Source organism: Dendropsophus ebraccatus, chromosome 8, assembly GCF_027789765.1.
Source record: "Dendropsophus ebraccatus isolate aDenEbr1 chromosome 8, aDenEbr1.pat, whole genome shotgun sequence".
NCBI lineage: Eukaryota > Metazoa > Chordata > Amphibia > Anura > Hylidae > Dendropsophus > Dendropsophus ebraccatus.
This window is the reverse complement of record NC_091461.1, coordinates 2297218-2317735: the sequence shown is the minus strand read 5'-3', so window position 1 is coordinate 2317735 and position 20518 is coordinate 2297218. Positions and strand designations below refer to the sequence as shown.

General features: G+C 47.5%; 1 protein-coding gene across 1 annotated transcript in view; it reads right to left on the bottom strand.

Moving 5' to 3' along the window:
• Nucleotides 1-1618: 1618 nt before the first annotated feature.
• Nucleotides 1619-20518, bottom strand: part of RBP3 (retinol binding protein 3) — a 64999-nt gene continuing 46099 nt past the window's right edge. Inside the window, exons 5-6 of the mRNA XM_069979792.1 lie at nt 14196-14338; nt 1619-2763 (exon numbers count right to left, since the gene is read on the bottom strand). Coding sequence (XP_069835893.1) covers nt 2435-2763; nt 14196-14338 — 472 coding nt within the window. The 3' untranslated portion in view covers nt 1619-2434. The remainder of the gene's footprint in view (nt 2764-14195; nt 14339-20518) is intronic.

Genomic DNA, 20518 nt, shown 5'->3' with positions numbered 1-20518 from the left:
ATGGAACTGAGCAGCAAAACCCCGCCCAAGCTGGAGACAAGAGAGGGGCTGTCTCCGGAAGAAAGTGCCCATGTTTTTGTAGCACTGGATAACCCCTTTAAAGCTGCCTGTGGTGGTGTCATGTGACCTCCACCTCCTTACATGTGACCCAGCAGTCATATTAACCCTCGGGCCCTGACTATATATACCTCCATAGTGTGAGGAGCAGTATATACACAAGACCTGGCAACTATAGGGCGGGACACAGGTACCTGCATCAAAAGTACAGTAAGTGCACCCCTATCTCTTTGTTATTATATCAGTGTGTCATCTCCATTCTAACCGAACATAAAGAAACCAACTAAACCAGAATCCAAGGCCTCAAGCCTCTACCTATTCTGTGTATGAGGTTTCTGGCCTCCTCTGTACATACATGTGTATGAGGCCTCCGACCTCCTCTCTACATACAGCGTGTCATGTGTATGAGGCCTCCGACCTCCTCTCTACATACAGCTTGTCATGTGTATGAGGCCTCCGACCTCCTCTCTACATACAGCGTGTCATGTGTAGGAGGCCTCCGACCTCCTCTCTACATACAGCTTGTCATGTGTATGAGGCCTCCGACCTCCTCTCTACATACAGCGTGTCATGTGTATGAGGCCTCCGACCTCCTCTCTACATACAGCGTGTCATGTGTATGAGGCCTCCTGTGTACATACAGCATGTCATGTGTATGAGGCCTCCGACCTCCTCTCTACATACAGCTTGTCATGTGTATGAGGCCTCCGACCTCCTCTCTACATACAGCGTGTCATGTGTATGAGGCCTCCGACCTCCTCTCTACATACAGCTTGTCATGTGTATGAGGCCTCCGACCTCCTCTCTACATACAGCGTGTCATGTGTATGAGGCCTCCGACCTCCTGTGTACTACATACAGCGTGTCATGTGTATGAGGCCTCCGACCTCCTCTCTACATACAGCGTGTCATGTGTATGAGGCCTCCGACCTCCTCTCTACATACACCGTGTCATGTGTATGAGGCCTCCGACCTCCTGTGTACATACAGCGTGTCATGTGTAGGAGGCCTCCGACCTCCTCTCTACATACACCGTGTCATGTGTATGAGGCCTCCGACCTCCTGTGTACATACAGCGTGTCATGTGTCGGAGGCCTCCGACCTCCTGTGTACATACACCGTGTCATGTGTATGAGGCCTCCGATACATGCCGAGGGTCTCCGTGAAAATATTTAAAACAAAGACTTCTGCTATTTATTTGAAACATAATTTTTATTGGAAAAAAAATGTTTCTCCAGAAAAAGCTTGAGATGAACATGAAGACAGATGAATGGAAAGTAAGTGCCCGCCCCCGAGAACCCCCCCACCCCCGAGGACCCAGGACCTGCCATTGGTGGGGGTCACACACAGACCCTCACTGATCGAACCTGTTGAGATGTCTCTATGAAAGGGTCAATGTTTTTTCTATGACAGTGATACATTATAGGGTTATCCCATGATCCAAGTTCTACGTTGCTCAGGAACACATGTCTGATCATGGAGGATCGAGTCTCCAGTGAGTGGTGCAGTGGTCGCATCTGGGCGCTACAAATCCAGCAATAGCTGAACGCTGTACTCTATGGCGGCTCCTGTCCTCGGCTATCCATGGCGGCTCCTGTCCTCGGCTATCTATGGCGGCTCCTGTCCTCGGCTATCTATGGCGGCTCCTGTCCTCGGCTATCTATGGCGGCTCCTGTCCTCTGCTATCTATGGCGGCTCCTGTCCTCTGCTATCTATGGCGGCTCCTGTCCTCTGCTATCTATGGCGGCTCCTGTCCTCGGCTTTTCTATGGCGGCTCCTGTCCTCTGCTATCTATGGCGGCTCCTGTCCTCGGCTTTTCTATGGCGGCTCCTGTCCTCGGCTATCTATGGTGGCTCCTGTCCTCGGCTATCTATGGGCGCTCCTGTCCTCGGCTATCTATGGCGGCTCCTGTCCTCGGCTTTTCTATGGCGGCTCCTGTCCTCGGCTATCTATGGCGGCTCCTGTCCTCGGCTTTTCTATGGCGGCTCCTGTCCTCGGCTATCTTCACCAGCTCCTATAGAATATGAGTAGTGCAGATGTGTGACCACCACTCTGTTGTCATTGGAGACCCCCATTCTCAGGACCACAGATGGGGATCCCTTGTCAGCACAGACTGTAGGAGGCTTCACGCCTTGGTGGTCTGGGGGTCTTCTGGGGGTCATTCACATCACTGGCTGAGTGTTTCTCGTCTGGGTGGGACGCATAGTCACCATCCATCAGGTAATGTTACATACAGAATGCTTAGAACTATTGGGTCTGACATCTACCTACGAGGCCGGATCTATACTGTGTATATACTTCAGTGTAATGTGCGGTATATAGAGTGCAATGTACACAATAATCCCCCCTCCCCACAAATAATAAGCCCCCCCATCTTTTAACTACTGCGGTGTAGCTGGGAGGCCAGGATCTGCTTGGCTCGCTGCAGCGCTGTCTCCGCTGGGACCTCCAGGTCGGGGAGGACCCCTTTCCCTTCCCAGGAATCTTTGGCCTCTCCTATGGCTGAGCGTGTTGTGGGGATGGTCAGGTAGAGGTGGGTGTCATCCACGTGATAGGTCTGGGGGGGCTGGCAGCCGCCGCTGGTCTTCTCTCCTATGATGTACGCCCTTCCCAGCCGCTTCATTATGTAGACAAACTCCTCGGCGGCCCCCTCGGTCACAGAGCTGGTCAGCACGATGAGGGGCTTGGTGGAGCCGTATGACACACCTGCAGAAGAGCAGAAAACACACAAGATGGAATCCCTCTGCACTATTATACCACCATAGAGTGCCATCATACCACTGCCATATAGTGCTCATACAGTATGCTGTATCCAGATAATACATCCTTATAGTGCCACCATTCCACTGCCATATAGTGCCCATACAGTATGCTGTATACAGATAATACATGATTATAGTGCCACCATTCCACTGCCACATAGTGCCCATACAGTATGCTGTATCCAGATAATACATGATTATAGTGCCACCATATATCACTGCCATATAGTGTCCATACAGAATGCTGTATCCAGATAATACATGATTATAGTGCCACCATATATCACTGCCATATAGTGTCCATACAGAATGCTGTATACAGATAATGCATCCTTATAGTGCCACCATATATCACTGCCATATAGTGTCCATACAGTATGCTGTATACAGATAATGTGTCCTTAGAGTGCCACCATTTCACTGCCACATAGTTCCTATACAGTATGCTGTATACAGATAATGTGTCCTTATAGTGCCACCATATATCACTGCCATATAGTGCCCATACAGTATGCTGTATCCAGATAATACATCCTTATAGTGCCACCAAATATCACTGCCATATAGAGCCAATATATTATACTGTATACAGATATGTCCTTATTGTTCCACAATATCACTGCCATAAAGTGCCCATACAGTATGCTGTATACAGATAATGTGTTCTTATAGTACCACCGTATCACTGTCATATTGCCTTATTGAAGTAACCCATGCTGTGCTCACCTTCTGGTGTTATGCTAAGGATGGCCTATGTCAAGTGGGGGAGTATGTATTGTCCCAGTACGGCGTCTGGTAAGTTTTCATTATACCTGAGTAAAGTATCTCTCAGGTATCGCACTGCAGTGTTCCTGCTGCAGTGAAGCCGGGACTGGCTTAGAACAGAACCCTTGTCAGGGACCTTAAAAGCATGAACAGATTCTCCTATGCAAGTAACCTGCTGCGGGTGCTAGAAACCTTCCGAGGGAAAGACGTCCTCTGAGGATCATCTTGTCTACTCCGGGTTCCTCTGAGGATCATCTTGTCCACTCCGGGTTCCTCTGAGGATGACCTTGTCCACGCCGGGTTCCTCTGAGGATGACCTTGTCCACGCCGGGCTCCTCTGAGGATGACCTTGTCCACGCCGGGGTCCTCTGAGGGTGACCTTGTCCACGCCGGGGTCCTCTGAGGGTGACCTTGTCCACGTCGGGGTCCTTTTAAAGATATAGGGCAGTAACCCCACAGATAGGTACTGACCCCAGAAGGACAAATAGCAGGAAAAAGCTCAAGTATCCTATTGTAACATCCAGCTCTCCAGGAAGTCTTGGAAAGTCTGCTACTCCTAGTGACCGAGGGCTCGTACTGCCCAACCTGGCACTCGGTGAACTTGTTAGGACACACTGTGGTCCGATAACATATCTAAACGTGAGTCCAAGTGTTCTCCACTACACACTATCCCTGGTAGAGCATCACTACTACTACTACTACCACTACCACTATCACTACTACTACTACTACTATCACTACTACCACTATCACTACTACTACTACCACTATCATCATTATCCCTGGTAGAGCATCATCACCACTACTACTACTATCACAGAGGCCTGAGACTCCTCCCTACTCTCTGCTTTACACTACAGCTTCTTCTCCTTACCACCTGCACCTGCTCTTACACTGATGCTACCACTGTCACACTGTACTGCACTGACTTTCTCAGTAAACTATACCTCTGGTTAGCGCTGGGCTCATCGCACCGGCACTCACACCTGCACCTGGGCTACCATCCTCTCTCCATCTCCGTATGTGCGGGGTGGTGGTGGTCAGGGCCGGACTGGGACTTAAAATCAGCCATGGCAATTAAACCCCAGCAGCCCACATACCATATCACAGATAGCGGTGTAAAATACGCGCTGTAGCAAATTCTGCTTCATTTAGCCATGTCCCCACTACTCCTTTAAGCATGTGAACCCACCACCAGCACCTAAAAATAATGCTATAACATAATCTGCTGTGGATTTGATGCAACATATTTATGTGTTTATTTCAACTGATTAAATCAGAAGCATCAAAATCGCAATGGATTAGGTGTGAACGTGCCCTTAAAGGGAACCTGTGGGGTCTATACCAGGTGCACAGCTGTAGATCCCAGCGTACAGGTCAGGGACTGGACCTTTAGTCCAGTGTAAACTTCTATATCATTCTTTTCATTACCAGCTCAAGTGTCAAAGAGGTGGAGCCACAGCAGCACCTTCTGCCCCGCCCCTTCCTGCTCTGACTGATGGACCTATAGGGTGCTGCTGCTGCTGCTGTGAAACTTTAGTTGGAAATGAAAAGGACAATTATATAAGTTTATACTGGACTAAAGGTCAGTAATATCTCCTCACACCTGTCTGCCGAGATCTACAGCCCGAGACCTGGTACAGACCTCACAGATTCCCTTTATAGGAGAAAAACATGGCCACCTTCTCCTATCTCCTATCTCCTATCTCCTATCTCTCCTCTTTTTTTGTATACATGTAGTGCTGGTATAGTAGTCTCAGGTATAAGTAGGGCCCCAGGACAAATTGAAGGATATATAATGGTAACATAGGTAAGAATTTTCTGTGCATGATACTCTCATAGCTAATAACACCAGGAAGCAAATGTCCCCATACTGTACACGTTACTGCCATACTGTTACTACGCACACCCACCAATATTCCAATACTACCAGTATATAAGTAACAAATAATATCACCACACCATGAGCCATTACCACCACATAATGAATAACACCGCTACACTGTGACTGAATACAATCCACTATATAAAACACTAATATTACCAATAGTACGAGTAATACCATCACACCATGCCCACTACCCTCAGCATACGGTGACTGGATAATACCACTATACCACCACACCATGCCCACTACCCTCAGCATACGGTGACTGGATAATACCACTATACCATCACACCATGCCCACTACCCTCAGCATACGGTGACTGGATAATACCACTATACCATCACACCATGCCCACTACCCTCAGCATACGGTGACTGGATAATACCATTATACCACCACACCATGCCCACTGCCCGCAGCATACAGTGACTGGATAATACCACTATACCATCACACCATGCCCACTACCCTCAGCATACGGTGACTGGATAATACCACTATACCATCACACCATGCCCACTACCCTCAGCATACGGTGACTGGATAATACCACTATACCATCACACCATGCCCACTACCCTCAGCATACGGTGACTGGATAATACCACTATACCACCACACCATGCCCACTACCCTCACCATACGGTGACTGGATAATACCACTATACCATCACACCATGCCCACTACTCTCACCATACGGTGACTTGATAATACCACTATACCATCACACCATGCCCACTACCCTCAGCATACGGTGACTGGATAATACCACTATACCATCACACCATGCCCACTACCCTCAGCATACGGTGACTGGATAATACCACTATACCATCACACCATGCCCACTACCCTCAGCATAGAGTGACTGGATAATACCACTATACCATCACACCATACCCACTACCCTCACCATACGGTGACTGGATAATACCACTATACCATCACACCATGCCCACTACCCTCACCATACGGTGACTGGATAATACCACTATACCATCACACCATGCCCACTACCCTCACCATACGGTGACTGGATAATACCACTATACCATCACACCATGCCCACTACCCTCAGCATACGGTGACTGGATAATACCACTATACCATCACACCATGCCCACCACCCTCAGCATACGGTGACTGGATAATACCACTATACCATCACACCATGCCCACTACCCTCACCGTACGGTGACTGGATAATACCACTATACCATCACACCATGCCCACTACCCTCACCGTACAGTGACTGGATACCACTATACCATCACACCATGCCCACTACCCTCAGCATACGGTGACTGGATAATACCACTATACCATCACACCATGCCCACTACCCTCAGCATACAGTGACTGGATAATACCACTATACCATCACACCATGCCCACTACCCTCAGCATACGGTGACTGGATAATACCACTATACCATCACACCATGCCCACTACCCTCAGCATACAGTGACTGGATAATACCACTATACCATCACACCATGCCCACTACCCTCAGCATACAGTGACTGGATAATACCACTATACCATCACACCATACCCACTACTCCCACCATACAGTGACTGGATAATACCACTATACCATCACACCATGCCCACTACCCTCACCGTACGGTGACTGGATACCACTATACCATCACACCATGCCCACTACCCTCACCATACGGTGACTGGATAATACCACTATACCATCACACCATGCCCACTACCCTCACCATACGGTGACTGGATAATACCACTATACCATCACACCATGCCCACTACTCTCAGCATACGGTGACTGGATAATACCACTATACCATCACACCATGCCCACTACCCTCAGCATACGGTGACTGGATAATACCACTATACCATCACACCATGCCCACTACCCTCAGCATACGGTGACTGGATAATACCACTATACCATCACACCATGCCCACTTCCCTCAGCATACGGTGACTGGATAATACCACTATACCATCACACCATGCCCACTACCCTCAGCATACAGTGACTGGATAATACCACTATACCATCACACCATGCCCACTGCCCGCAGCATACAGTGACTGGATAATACCACTATACCATCACACCATGCCCACTACCCTCACCATACGGTGACTGGATAATACCACTATACCATCACACCATGCCCACTACTCTCAGCATACGGTGACTGGATAATACCACTATACTGGTACCAAATAACAGCCACTATATAAAGACCAATATTCTCCCAAAGCAGTGACCAGAGAACACAGGTGTCACACTCCGGCTCTCCATCTGTTACAGAACTACAGATCCCATCATGCCTGGTCAGCTAAAGCATGATGGGAATTGTAGTTTTGCAACACCTGGAGGGCTGGAGTGTGACCCCCAGATACTGAGGTAGATCCCAGCTGTATAAAGGTTCTGCAGACCTTATAAGTGATTATAGTGCAGTTACATTCAGTGACTCACAGTAGGCGTCTTCTCTGCATGACGAGACATACACTTTTCCTTTTCTTCTCCATCCGGCTCCGGCCATCAGGAAGGCTTCTCTGGCCAGGACTCCTCTCCATGGGATCTGACAGACAGACATTTTAGGCTTCATGCTCCAGCAACATCCTCATCTATACATCCCCCCCATATAGAATAGCCCCCCTGCTGTACATCCCCCCATATAGAATAGCCCCCCTGCTGTACATCTCCCTATATAGAATAGCCCCCCTGCTGTACATCCCCCCATATAGAATAGCCCCCCTGCTGTACATTCCACCATATAGAATAGCCCCCCTGCTGTACATTCCACCATATAGAATAGCCCCCCTGCATCCCCCATATAGAATAGCCCCCCTGCATCCCCCATATAGAATAGCCCCCCTGCATCCCCTTCCCATATAGAATAGCCCCCCTGCATCCCCTTCCCATATAGAATAGCCCCCCCTGCATCCCCCTCCCATATAGAATAGCCCCCCCTGCATCCCCCCCATATAGAATAGCCCCCCCTGCATCCCCCCCATATAGAATAGCCCCCCCTGCATCCCCCATATAGAATAGCCTCCCCGTGCATCCCCCTCCCATATAGAATAGCCGCCCATCATCCCCCTCCCATATAGAATAGCCCCCCCCCTGCATCCCCCTCCCATATAGAATAGCCCCCCCTGCATCCCCCTCCCATATAGAATAGCCCCCCTGCATCCCCCTCCCATATAGAATAGCCCCCTGCATCCCCCTCCCATATAGAATAGTCCACTCTGCATCCCCCTCCCATATAGAATAGCCTCCCCGTGCATCCCCCTCCCATATAGAATAGCCCCCCTGCATCCCCCTCCCATATAGATGCCCCCTGCATCCCCCTCCCATATAGAATAGTCCACTCTGCATCCCCCTCCCATATAGAATAGCCCCCCCTGCATCCCCCTCCCATATAGAATAGCCCCCCTGCATCCCCCTCCCATATAGAATAGCCCCCCGTGCATCCCCCTCCCATATAGAATAGCCCCCCTGCATCCCCCTTCCATATAGAATAGCCCCCCTGCATCCGCCTCCCATATAGAATAGCCCCCCCTGCATCCCCCCCATATAGAATAGCCTCCCCGTGCATCCCCCTCCCATATAGAATAGCCCCCCCTGCATCCCCCTCCCTATAGGAATAGCCCCCCCCGTGCATCCCCCTCCCATATAGAATAGCCCCCTGCATCCCCCTTCCATATAGAATAGCCCCCCTGCATCCGCCTCCCATATAGAATAGCCCCCCCTGCATCCCCCCCATATAGAATAGCCCCCTGCACCCCCTCCTGTATAGAATACCCCCCTGCATCCCCCTCCCATATAGAATAGCCTCCCCGTGCATCCCCCTCCCATATAGAATAGCCCCCCCTGCATCCCCCTCCCATATAGAATAGCCCCCCTGCATCCCCCTCCCATATAGAATAGCCCCCCCGTGCATCCCCCCTCCCATATAGAATAGCCCCCGTGCATCCCCCTCCCATATAGAATAGCCTCCCCGTGCATCCCCCTCCCATATAGAATAGCCCCCCCTGCATCCCCCTCCCATATAGAATAGCCCCCCCCCTGCATCCCCCCCATATAGAATAGCCCCCCTGCATCCCCCTCCCATATAGAATAGCCCCCCTGCATCCCCCTCCCATATAGAATAGCCTCCCCGTGCATCCCCCTCCCATATAGAATAGCCCCCCTGCATCCCCCCCATATAGAATAGCCCACCCTGCATCCCCCCCATATAGAATAGCCCCCCTGCATCCCCCTCCCATATAGAATAGCCTCCCCGTGCATCCCCCTCCCATATAGAATAGCCCCCCTGCATCCCCCCCATATAGAATAGCCCCCCTGCATCCCCCCATATAGAATAGCCCCCTGCATCCCCCCCATATAGAATAGCCCCCCCCTGCATCCCCCATATAGAATAGCCCCCCTGCATCCCCCCAATATAGAATAGCCCCCTGCATCCCCCCCATATAGAATAGCCCCCCCTGCATCCCCCTCCCATATAGAATAGCCTCCCCGTGCATCCCCCCTCCCATATAGAATAGCCCCCCTGCATCCCTCCCATATAGAATAGCCCCCCTGCATCCCCCCCATATAGAATAGCCCCCCCTGCATCCCCCTCCCATATAGAATAGCCCCCCCTGCATCCCCCCCATATAGAATAGCCCCCCCTGCATCCCCCCCATATAGAATAGCCCCCCCTGCATCCCCCCCATATAGAATAGCCCCCCCTGCATCCCCCCCATATAGAATAGCCCACCCTGCATCCCCCCAATATAGAATAGCCCCCCCTGCATCCCCCTCCCATATAGAATAGCCTCCCCGTGCATCCCCCTCCCATATAGAATAGCCCCCCCTGCATCCCCCCCATATAGAATAGCCCCCCCTGCATCCCCCTCCCATATAGAATAGCCCCCCCTGTATCCCCCCCCCATATAGAATAGCCTCCCCCTGCATCCCCCCCAATATAGAATAGCCCCCCCTGCATCCCCCTCCCATATAGAATAGCCCCCCCTGTATCCCCCCCATATAGAATAGCCCCCCTGCATCCCCCTCCCATATAGAATAGCCTCCCGTGCATCCCCCTCCCATATAGAATAGCCCCCCTGCATCCCCCTTCCATATAGAATAGCCCCCCCTGCATCCCCCCCATATAGAATAGCCCCCCCTGCATCCCCCCCCCCCCTATAGAATAGCCCCCCCTGCATCCCCCCCATATAGAATAGCCTCCCCCTGCATCCCCCCCATATAGAATAGCCCCCCCTGCATCCCCCTCCCATATAGAATAGCCCCCCCTGCATCCCCCCCATATAGAATAGCCCCCCTGCATCCCCCTCCCATATAGAATAGCCTCCCCGTGCATCCCCCTCCCATATAGAATAGCCCCCCTGTATGCCCTGTGTGGCCACATGTGAAGGAGTTAAAAAAAAAACAAAAAAAACATTCTCACCTCACCTCGCTCCCCAGCAGCTTCGTCCTCCTCGTCTTCGGTCCACGACGGCGGCGCCAGCAGTAACCTCTCTTCTCTCTCCTCCAGGTCCTCAGCGGCGCGTCAGGGAAGTGACGTCACCGCTGGGGGCCTGGTGGAGGTGGCTGCAGACGTGCCAGCACTTCAGGGGGGATCAGGCGGGGCGGAGACATGCCACCACAGCCCCCTCCCGCCACCACAGCCCCCTCCCGCCACCACAGCCCCCTCCTTCCACCACATCCCGCTCACCTCGGCCCGGCTGGCGGGCCGCAGCGGTGTTTTTTTTTTTTTTTTTTTTTTTTTCGATTATGCGGCCCACGGCCTGGTAATCTGGCCAGCCCATCAGGCATTTGCCCGCCTTGCCAGATTACCAGTCCGGGCCTGGTGGTGGTTCCAGCACCGCTCCTGACCACCATGACACCACACAGGCTACCCCGGCACACAGCACCACCATACCACTGCCATATAGTGCCCATACAGTATGCTGTATACAGATAATGTGTCCTTATAGCTGTAACATATAGAGCACACACAGCACTGCAGTCCACCTCCTAAGAATGCACCGCCATATACCGCTCACTAGTGGTGGGTAATTCTACTTCCTAACATATCGCCTGTTCTGAATAGGGAGTGAGAAGAAAGCCGCTGCCAGACAGAACTGATGGCGGCTTCCTTGCCTAAGAACAATAGACAAACTCCTCCACTCCCACCCCAGGATGCCGGGCACAGGGCCAAGGAGCCAGGAATAGACCGCCAACATTAACATAATTTATAAAAACATGTGATACAAGATATGACACGTTTCCAGACCGGTCTGGCTGTGGCGCAAAAGTCTGTACTTCAAGTAACTGTGGTAATGAAGCAGTCCCTATGTTTTGCCACAAGATGTCGCTATTGTATGTAACTGAACTTGTATATTGCACAGCTGCAGGTAACTAAAGGGTTATTGGGTGTTGTGATCTGTGCACCAATGAGACCGCTCTTTCTTTCTATGCTTTCTTCTCCACCACTCACAGGGGACATTACACCTCCTGTAGGAAGTTGTCACATGGGAAGAGGAAGTATACACCCACACTTAGGAGTCTTACCAAAGTCTTGGTAGAGAGAAGACACAGGACAAGTTGGTCCCTGCTGTAGTCCTGCTGGGCCCTGGCTTTGCCAGGTCCCCACTCCACACCTAGTTCAAAGTGTAGTCTGAGGTGTTGTAGTGAACGGACCCACGCGGGAGGCGCAGACACCAGTTTATTGACAGCAGCACTTCTATACACTATGCAGTGTTAAGCTACTCCAAGGAGAGGACCAGTCAGAGAGACCCCAACCCACGCCGAGAACCCGTCTAAAAGTGCAGGACAGTATCCTGATAACAAGAGAAACTGATCCGGATAGAGCAAGGTTACTAGAAGCCTACGTACTCTATCTTGCAGCGCAGGTGTAAACAGGAAAATTTGGCCACTCTACTGAACTCGGGTAGCAAAGTCCAGGCCTTGTGTCACCCTCATCGGACGGGTCACCTGACACTGTAGGGCAATAAGTACCCAAGGGACCCCCTCACAGCCCAGCAGGTCACGGACCACAGGGGAAAGGGTATAGCCAACCTCCCTAAAATTAAAGCAGGTGTGCCCCCATACCTGTGTGCCCAACCGGCACTGACATCACAACAGCATAACACCTGGATGAGCTATTCCCCGACCAACCACCCCAGTAATGGCGTCACACAGCACCATCTGGCCAGCGCCCACCACACAGTCTCTTTCTGGTGTCAGTCAGAGCGCTCTCGGAACGTGTCGTTTTCATAAATAACTTTAATGTCTGCTGTCTATCCCTGGCCGTGCGGCGGCGGCGGCCTCATCTGGGAGAGGAGGAGTCTATGGTGCTGATCAGGAGAGGAGTAAGCCGCTGCCATTCTCCTATGTCCTCTCTGTGATACTTCCATATATACCGTCACCGGATCTCATTACACTATGGAGCACCGCCCCTCATTCTGTGTAAGGGCAGTATTAGATGGCGGTATGTATTATGTATTATACACTATAGAGCAGTATTAGATGGCGGTATGTATTATGTATTATACACTATAGAGCAGTATTAGATGGCGGTATGCATTATACACTGTAGAGCAGTATTAGATGGCGGTATGTATTATGTATTATACACTGTAGAGCTGTAGAGCAGTATTAGATGGCGGTATGTATTATGCACTATAGAGCAGTATTAGATGGCGGTATGTATTATACACTAAAGAGCAGTATTAGATGGCGGTATTATACACTGTAGAGCAGTATTAGATGGCGGTATGTATTATACACTGCAGAGCAGTATTAGATGGCGGTATTATACACTGTAGAGCAGTATTAGATGGCGGTATTATACACTGTAGAGCAGTATTAGATGGCGGTATGTATTATACACTGTAGAGCAGTATTAGATGGCGGTATTATACACTGTAGAGCAGTATTAGATGGCGGTATGTATTATACACTGCAGAGCAGTATTAGATGGCGGTATGTATTATACACTGTAGAGCAGTATTAGATGGCGGTATTATACACTGTAGAGCAGTATTAGATGGCGGTATGTATTATACACTGTAGAGCAGTATTAGATGGTGGTATGTATTATGTATTATACACTGTAGAGCAGTATTAGATGGCGGTATGTATAATACACTGTAGAGCAGTATTAGATGGCGGTATGTATTATACACTGTAGAGCAGTATTAGATGGCGGTATGTATTATACACTGCAGAGCAGTATTAGATGGTGGTATGTATTATACACTGCAGAGCAGTATTAGATGGCGGTATGTATTATACACTGTAGAGCAGTATTAGATGGCGGTATTATACACTGTAGAGCAGTATTGGATGGCGGTATTATACACTATAGAGCAGTATTGGATGGCGGTATGTATTATACACTGTAGAGCAGTATTAGATGGCGGTATTATACACTGTAGAGCAGTATTGGATGGCGGTATGTATTATGTATTATACACTGTAGAGCAGTATTAGATGGCGGTATTATACACTATAGAGCAGTATTGGATGGCGGTATGTATTATGTATTATACACTGTAGAGCTGTATTAGATGGCGGTATGTATTATGGGGGCGGCACTGTGGGGGCGGTGTCTCTATACGTAGCCGTATTATTTGGCAGCTTACATGGAGTTTATACTTTTTACACCATTTTCTCCATGCGGGAAGAGGAGCCAAGGGAAGATCCGGCCTGGTGGCGCCATCTAGTGTCCCCCCTTACCTGCTATCTTGGGCAGAGTCCACACATCGGTCACAGTGTCGGTGGTCCGGCTGTAGACCTTATCCAGCAGTACCGGGGTCTCCACATCAAAGAAGTAGGAGCAGACGGCCGGGATGGAGTTGGTGGGACCCCCGATGTTATACCTGGAAGAGAGAAAACGTATATGGTGAGTATTATACAGTACTGTCCTCATATAGTGCCCGGCTAATACAGTATATACAGTACCAGCCTCATACAGTACCCGCCTCATACAGTATATACAGTACCCGGCTAATACAGTATATACAGTACCATCCTCATATAGTATATACAGTACCCAGCTAATACAGTATATACAGTACCCGGCTAATACAGTATATACAGTACCGTCCTCATACAGTATATACAGTACCCGGCTAATACAGTATATACAGTACCGTCCTCATATAGTATATACAGTACCGTCCTCATACATTATATACAGTACCGGCCTCATACAGTACCTGGCTAATACATTATATACAGTACCGTCCTCATACAGTATATACAGTACCGTCCTCATACAGTATATACAGTACCATCCTCCTATAGTATATACAGTACCGTCCTCATACAGTATATACAGTACAGTCCTCATACACTATATACAGTACCGGCCTCATACACTATATACAGTACAGTCCTCATACAGTATATACAGTACCGGCCTCATACAGTATATACAGTACCGGCCTCATACAGTATATACAGTACCCGTCCTCATACAGTATATACAGTACCCGGCTAATACAGTATATACAGTACCGGCCTCATACAGTATATACAGTACCCGGCTAATACAGTATATACAGCACCCAGCTAATACAGTATATACAGTACCGTCCTCATACAGTATATACAGTGCCGTCCTCATACAGTATATACAGTACCCGGCTAATACAGTATATACAGTACCGTCCTCATATAGTATATACAGTACCCAGCTAATACAGTATATACAGTACCCGGCTAATACAGTATATACAGTACCGTCCTCATACAGTATATACAGTACCCGGCTAATACAGTATATACAGTACCCGGCTAATACAGTACCGTCCTCATACATTATATACAGTACCGGCCTCATACAGTACCTGGCTAATACATTATATACAGTACCGTCCTCATACAGTATATACAGTACAGTCCTCACACAGTATATACAGTACCATCCTCATACAGTATATACAGTACCATCCTCATATAGTATATACAGTACCGTCCTCATATAGTACCTGCCTTATACAGTATATACAGTACCGGCCTCATACACTATATACAGTACCGTCCTCATACAGTATATACAGTACAGTCCTCATACATTATATACAGTACCGGCCTCATACAGTACCTGGCTAATACAGTATATACAGTACCGTCCTCATACAGTATATACAGTACAGTACTCATACAGTATATACAGTACCCGGCTAATACAGTATATACAGTACCGTCCTCATATAGTATATACAGTACCCAGCTAATACAGTATATACAGTACCCGGCTAATACAGTATATACAGTACCGTCCTCATATAGTATATACAGTACCCAGCTAATACAGTATATACAGTACCCGGCTAATACAGTATATACAGTACCGTCCTCATACAGTATATACAGTACCCGGCTAATACAGTATATACAGTACCCGGCTAATACATTATATACAGTACCGGCCTCATATAGTATATACAGTACCGGCCTCATACAGTACCTGGCTAATACAGTATATACAGTACCGTCCTCACACAGTATATACAGTACAGTCCTCATACAGTATATACAGTACCTGGCTAATACAGTATATACAGTACCGTCCTCATACAGTATATACAGTACCGTCCTCATACAGTATATACAGTACCGTCCTCATACACTATATACAGTACCGGCCTCATACAGTATATACAGTACCGTCCTCATACAGTATATACAGTACAGTCCTCATACAGTATATACAGTACAGTCCTCATACACTATATACAGTACCGGCCTCATACAGTATATACAGTACCGTCCTCATACAGTATATACAGTACCGGCCTCATACAGTATATACAGTACCGTCCTCATACACTATATACAGTACCGGCCTCATACAGTATATACAGTACAGTCCTCATACACTATATACAGTACAGTCCTCACACAGTATATACAGTACAGTCCTCATACAGTATATACAGTACCGGCCTCATACAGTATATACAGTACCGTCCTCATACAGTATATACAGTACCGTCCTCATACAGTATATACAGTACAGTCCTCATACAGTATATACTGTACCGTCCTCATACAGTATATACAGTACCGTCCTCATACAGTATATACAGTACCGGCCTCATACAGTATATACAGTACCGTCCTCATACAGTATATACAGTACCGTCCTCATACAGTATATACAGTACCGTCCTCATACAGTATATACAGTACAGTCCTCATACAGTATGTACAGTACAGTCCTCATACAGTATATACAGTACCCGTCCTCATACAGTATATACAGTACCGGCCTCATACAGTATATACAGTACCGGCCTCATACAGTATATACAGTACAGTCCTCATACAGTATATACAGTACCCGTCCTCATACAGTATATACAGTACCCGGCTAATACAGTATATACAGTACCCGGCTAATACAGTACCGTCCTCATATAGTATATACAGTACCGTCCTCATACATTATATACAGTACCGGCCTCATACAGTACCTGGCTAATACATTATATACAGTACCGTCCTCATACAGTATATACAGTACAGTCCTCACACAGTATATACAGTACCGGCCTCATATAGTATATACAGTACCGTCCTCATACATTATATACAGTACCGGCCTCATACAGTATATACAGTACCATCCTCATACATTATATACAGTACCGGCCTCATACAGTATATACAGTACCGTCCTCATATAGTATATACAGTACCGTCCTCATACATTATATACAGTACCGGCCTCATACAGTATATACAGTACCATCCTCATACATTATATACAGTACCGGCCTCATACAGTATATACAGTACCATCCTCATATAGTATATACAGTACCGTCCTTATACAGTATATACAGTACCGGCCTCATACACTATATACAGTACCGTCCTCATACAGTATATACAGTACAGTCCTCATACATTATATACAGTACCGGCCTCATACAGTACCTGGCTAATACAGTATATACAGTACCGTCCTCATACAGTATATACAGTACAGTACTCATACAGTATATACAGTACCCGGCTAATACAGTATATACAGTACCGTCCTCATATAGTATATACAGTACCCAGCTAATACAGTATATACAGTACCCGGCTAATACAGTATATACAGTACCGTCCTCATATAGTATATACAGTACCCAGCTAATACAGTATATACAGTACCCGGCTAATACAGTATATACAGTACCGTCCTCATACAGTATATACAGTACCCGGCTAATACAGTATATACAGTACCCGGCTAATACATTATATACAGTACTGTCCTCATATAGTATATACAGTACCGGCCTCATACAGTACCTGGCTAATACAGTATATACAGTACCGTCCTCACACAGTATATACAGTACAGTCCTCATACAGTATATACAGTACCCGGCTAATACAGTATATACAGTACCGTCCTCATACAGTATATACAGTACCGTCCTCATACAGTATATACAGTACCGTCCTCATACACTATATACAGTACCGGCCTCATACAGTATATACAGTACCGTCCTCATACAGTATATACAGTACAGTCCTCATACAGTATATACAGTACAGTCCTCATACACTATATACAGTACCGGCCTCATACAGTATATACAGTACCGTCCTCATACAGTATATACAGTACCGTCCTCATACAGTATATACAGTACCGTCCTCATACACTATATACAGTACCGGCCTCATACAGTATATACAGTACCGTCCTCATACAGTATATACAGTACAGTCCTCATACAGTATATACAGTACCGTCCTCATACACTATATACAGTACCGGCCTCATACAGTATATACAGTACCGTCCTCATACAGTATATACAGTACAGTCCTCACACAGTATATACAGTACAGTCCTCATACAGTATATACAGTACCGGCCTCATACAGTATATACAGTACAGTCCTCATACAGTATATACAGTACCCGTCCTCATACAGTATATACAGTACCGGCCTCATACAGTATATACAGTACCGGCCTCATACAGTATATACAGTACAGTCCTCATACAGTATATACAGTACCGGCCTCATACAGTATATACAGTACAGTCCTCATACAGTATATACAGTACCGTCCTCATACAGTATATACAGTACCTGCCTCATACAGTACCTGGCTAATACAGTATATACAGTACCGTCCTCATACAGTATATACAGTACCCTGCTAATACAGTATATACAGTACCGTCCTCACACAGTATATACAGTACCGGCCTCATACAGTATATACAGTACCGTCCTCATACAGTATATACAGTACAGTCCTTATACACAGTATATACAGTACCGGCCTCATACAGTATATACAGTACCGTCCTCATACAGTATATACAGTACCTGCCTCATACAGTATATACAGTACCGTCCTCACACACTATATACAGTACAGTCCTCATACAGTATATACAGTACCGTCCTCACACAGTATATACAGTACCGTCCTCATACAGTATATACAGTACCGTCCTCATACATTATATACAGTACAGTCCTCATACACTATATACAGTACCGTCCTCATACAGTATATACAGTACCCTGCTAATACAGTATATACAGTACCCGTCCTCATACAGTATATACAGTACCCGTCCTCATACAGTATATACAGTACCCTGCTAATACAGTATATACAGTACCCGTCCTCATACAGTATATACAGTACAGTCCTCATACAGTATATACAGTACCCGTCCTCATACAGTATATACAGTACCCGTCCTCATACAGTATATACAGTACCGTCCTCATACAATATATACAGTACCGTCCTCACACACTATATACAGTACCGTCCTCATACAGTATATACAGTACCGTCCTCATACACTATATACAGTACAGTCCTCATACATTATATACAGTACAGTCCTCATACAGTATATACAGTACCGTCCTCATACATTATATACAGTACCGGCCTCATACAGTATATACAGTACAGTCCTCATACAATATATACAGTACGTCCTCATACACTATATACGGTACCGGCCTTATACACAGTATATACAGTACCGGCCTCATACAGTATATACAGTACAGTCCTCATACAGTATATACAGTACCGGCCTCATACACTATATACAGTACCGGCCTCATACAGTATATACAGTACCGTCCTCATACAGTATATACAGTACCCGTCCTCATACAGTATATACAGTACAGTCCTCATACACTATATACAGTACCGTCCTCATACAGTATATACAGTACCGTCCTCATACATTATATACAGTACTGTCCTCATACAGTATACATACCTCCCAACTTTTGCAAAGAGCAAAGAGGGACATGTGCGCCGCGGTCCCAATAGCCACGCCCCCATAGCGACCCTCCATAGCCACACCCCCATAGCAACCCTCCATAGCCACGCCCCTATATCAACCCTCCATAGCCACTCCCCTACAGTCACCACATGCTGCTGACTGAATAGTGCCCTATACAGTATCCAATCCCGCCAAAAATGCCCTATATGGTATCCAATCCCCCATTATAGTGCCCCACATAGTATTCAATCCCCCCAATAGTGCCACACATAGTATCCAATGCCCCCATATAGTGCCCCACATAGTATCCAATCCCCCACATAGTGCCCCACATAGTATCCAATCCCCCACATAGTGCCCCACATAGTATCCAATGCCCCCATATAGTGACCAACATAGTATCCAATCCTCACATAGTGCCCCACATAGAATCCAATCCCCCACATAGTGCCCCACATAGTATCCAATCCCCCACATAGAATCCAATCCCCCATATAGTGCCCCACATAGTATCCAATGCCCCATATAGTGCCCCACATAGTATCCAATGCCCCCATATAGAGCCCCACATAGTAGCCAATGCCCCCATATAGTGCCCCATATAGTAGCCAATCCCCCATATAGTGCCCCACATAGTATCCAATGCCCCATATAGTGCCCCACATAGTATCCAATGCCCCCATATAGAGCCCCACATAGTAGCCAATGCCCCCATATAGTGCCCCATATAGTAGCCAATCCCCCATATAGTGCCCCACATAGTAT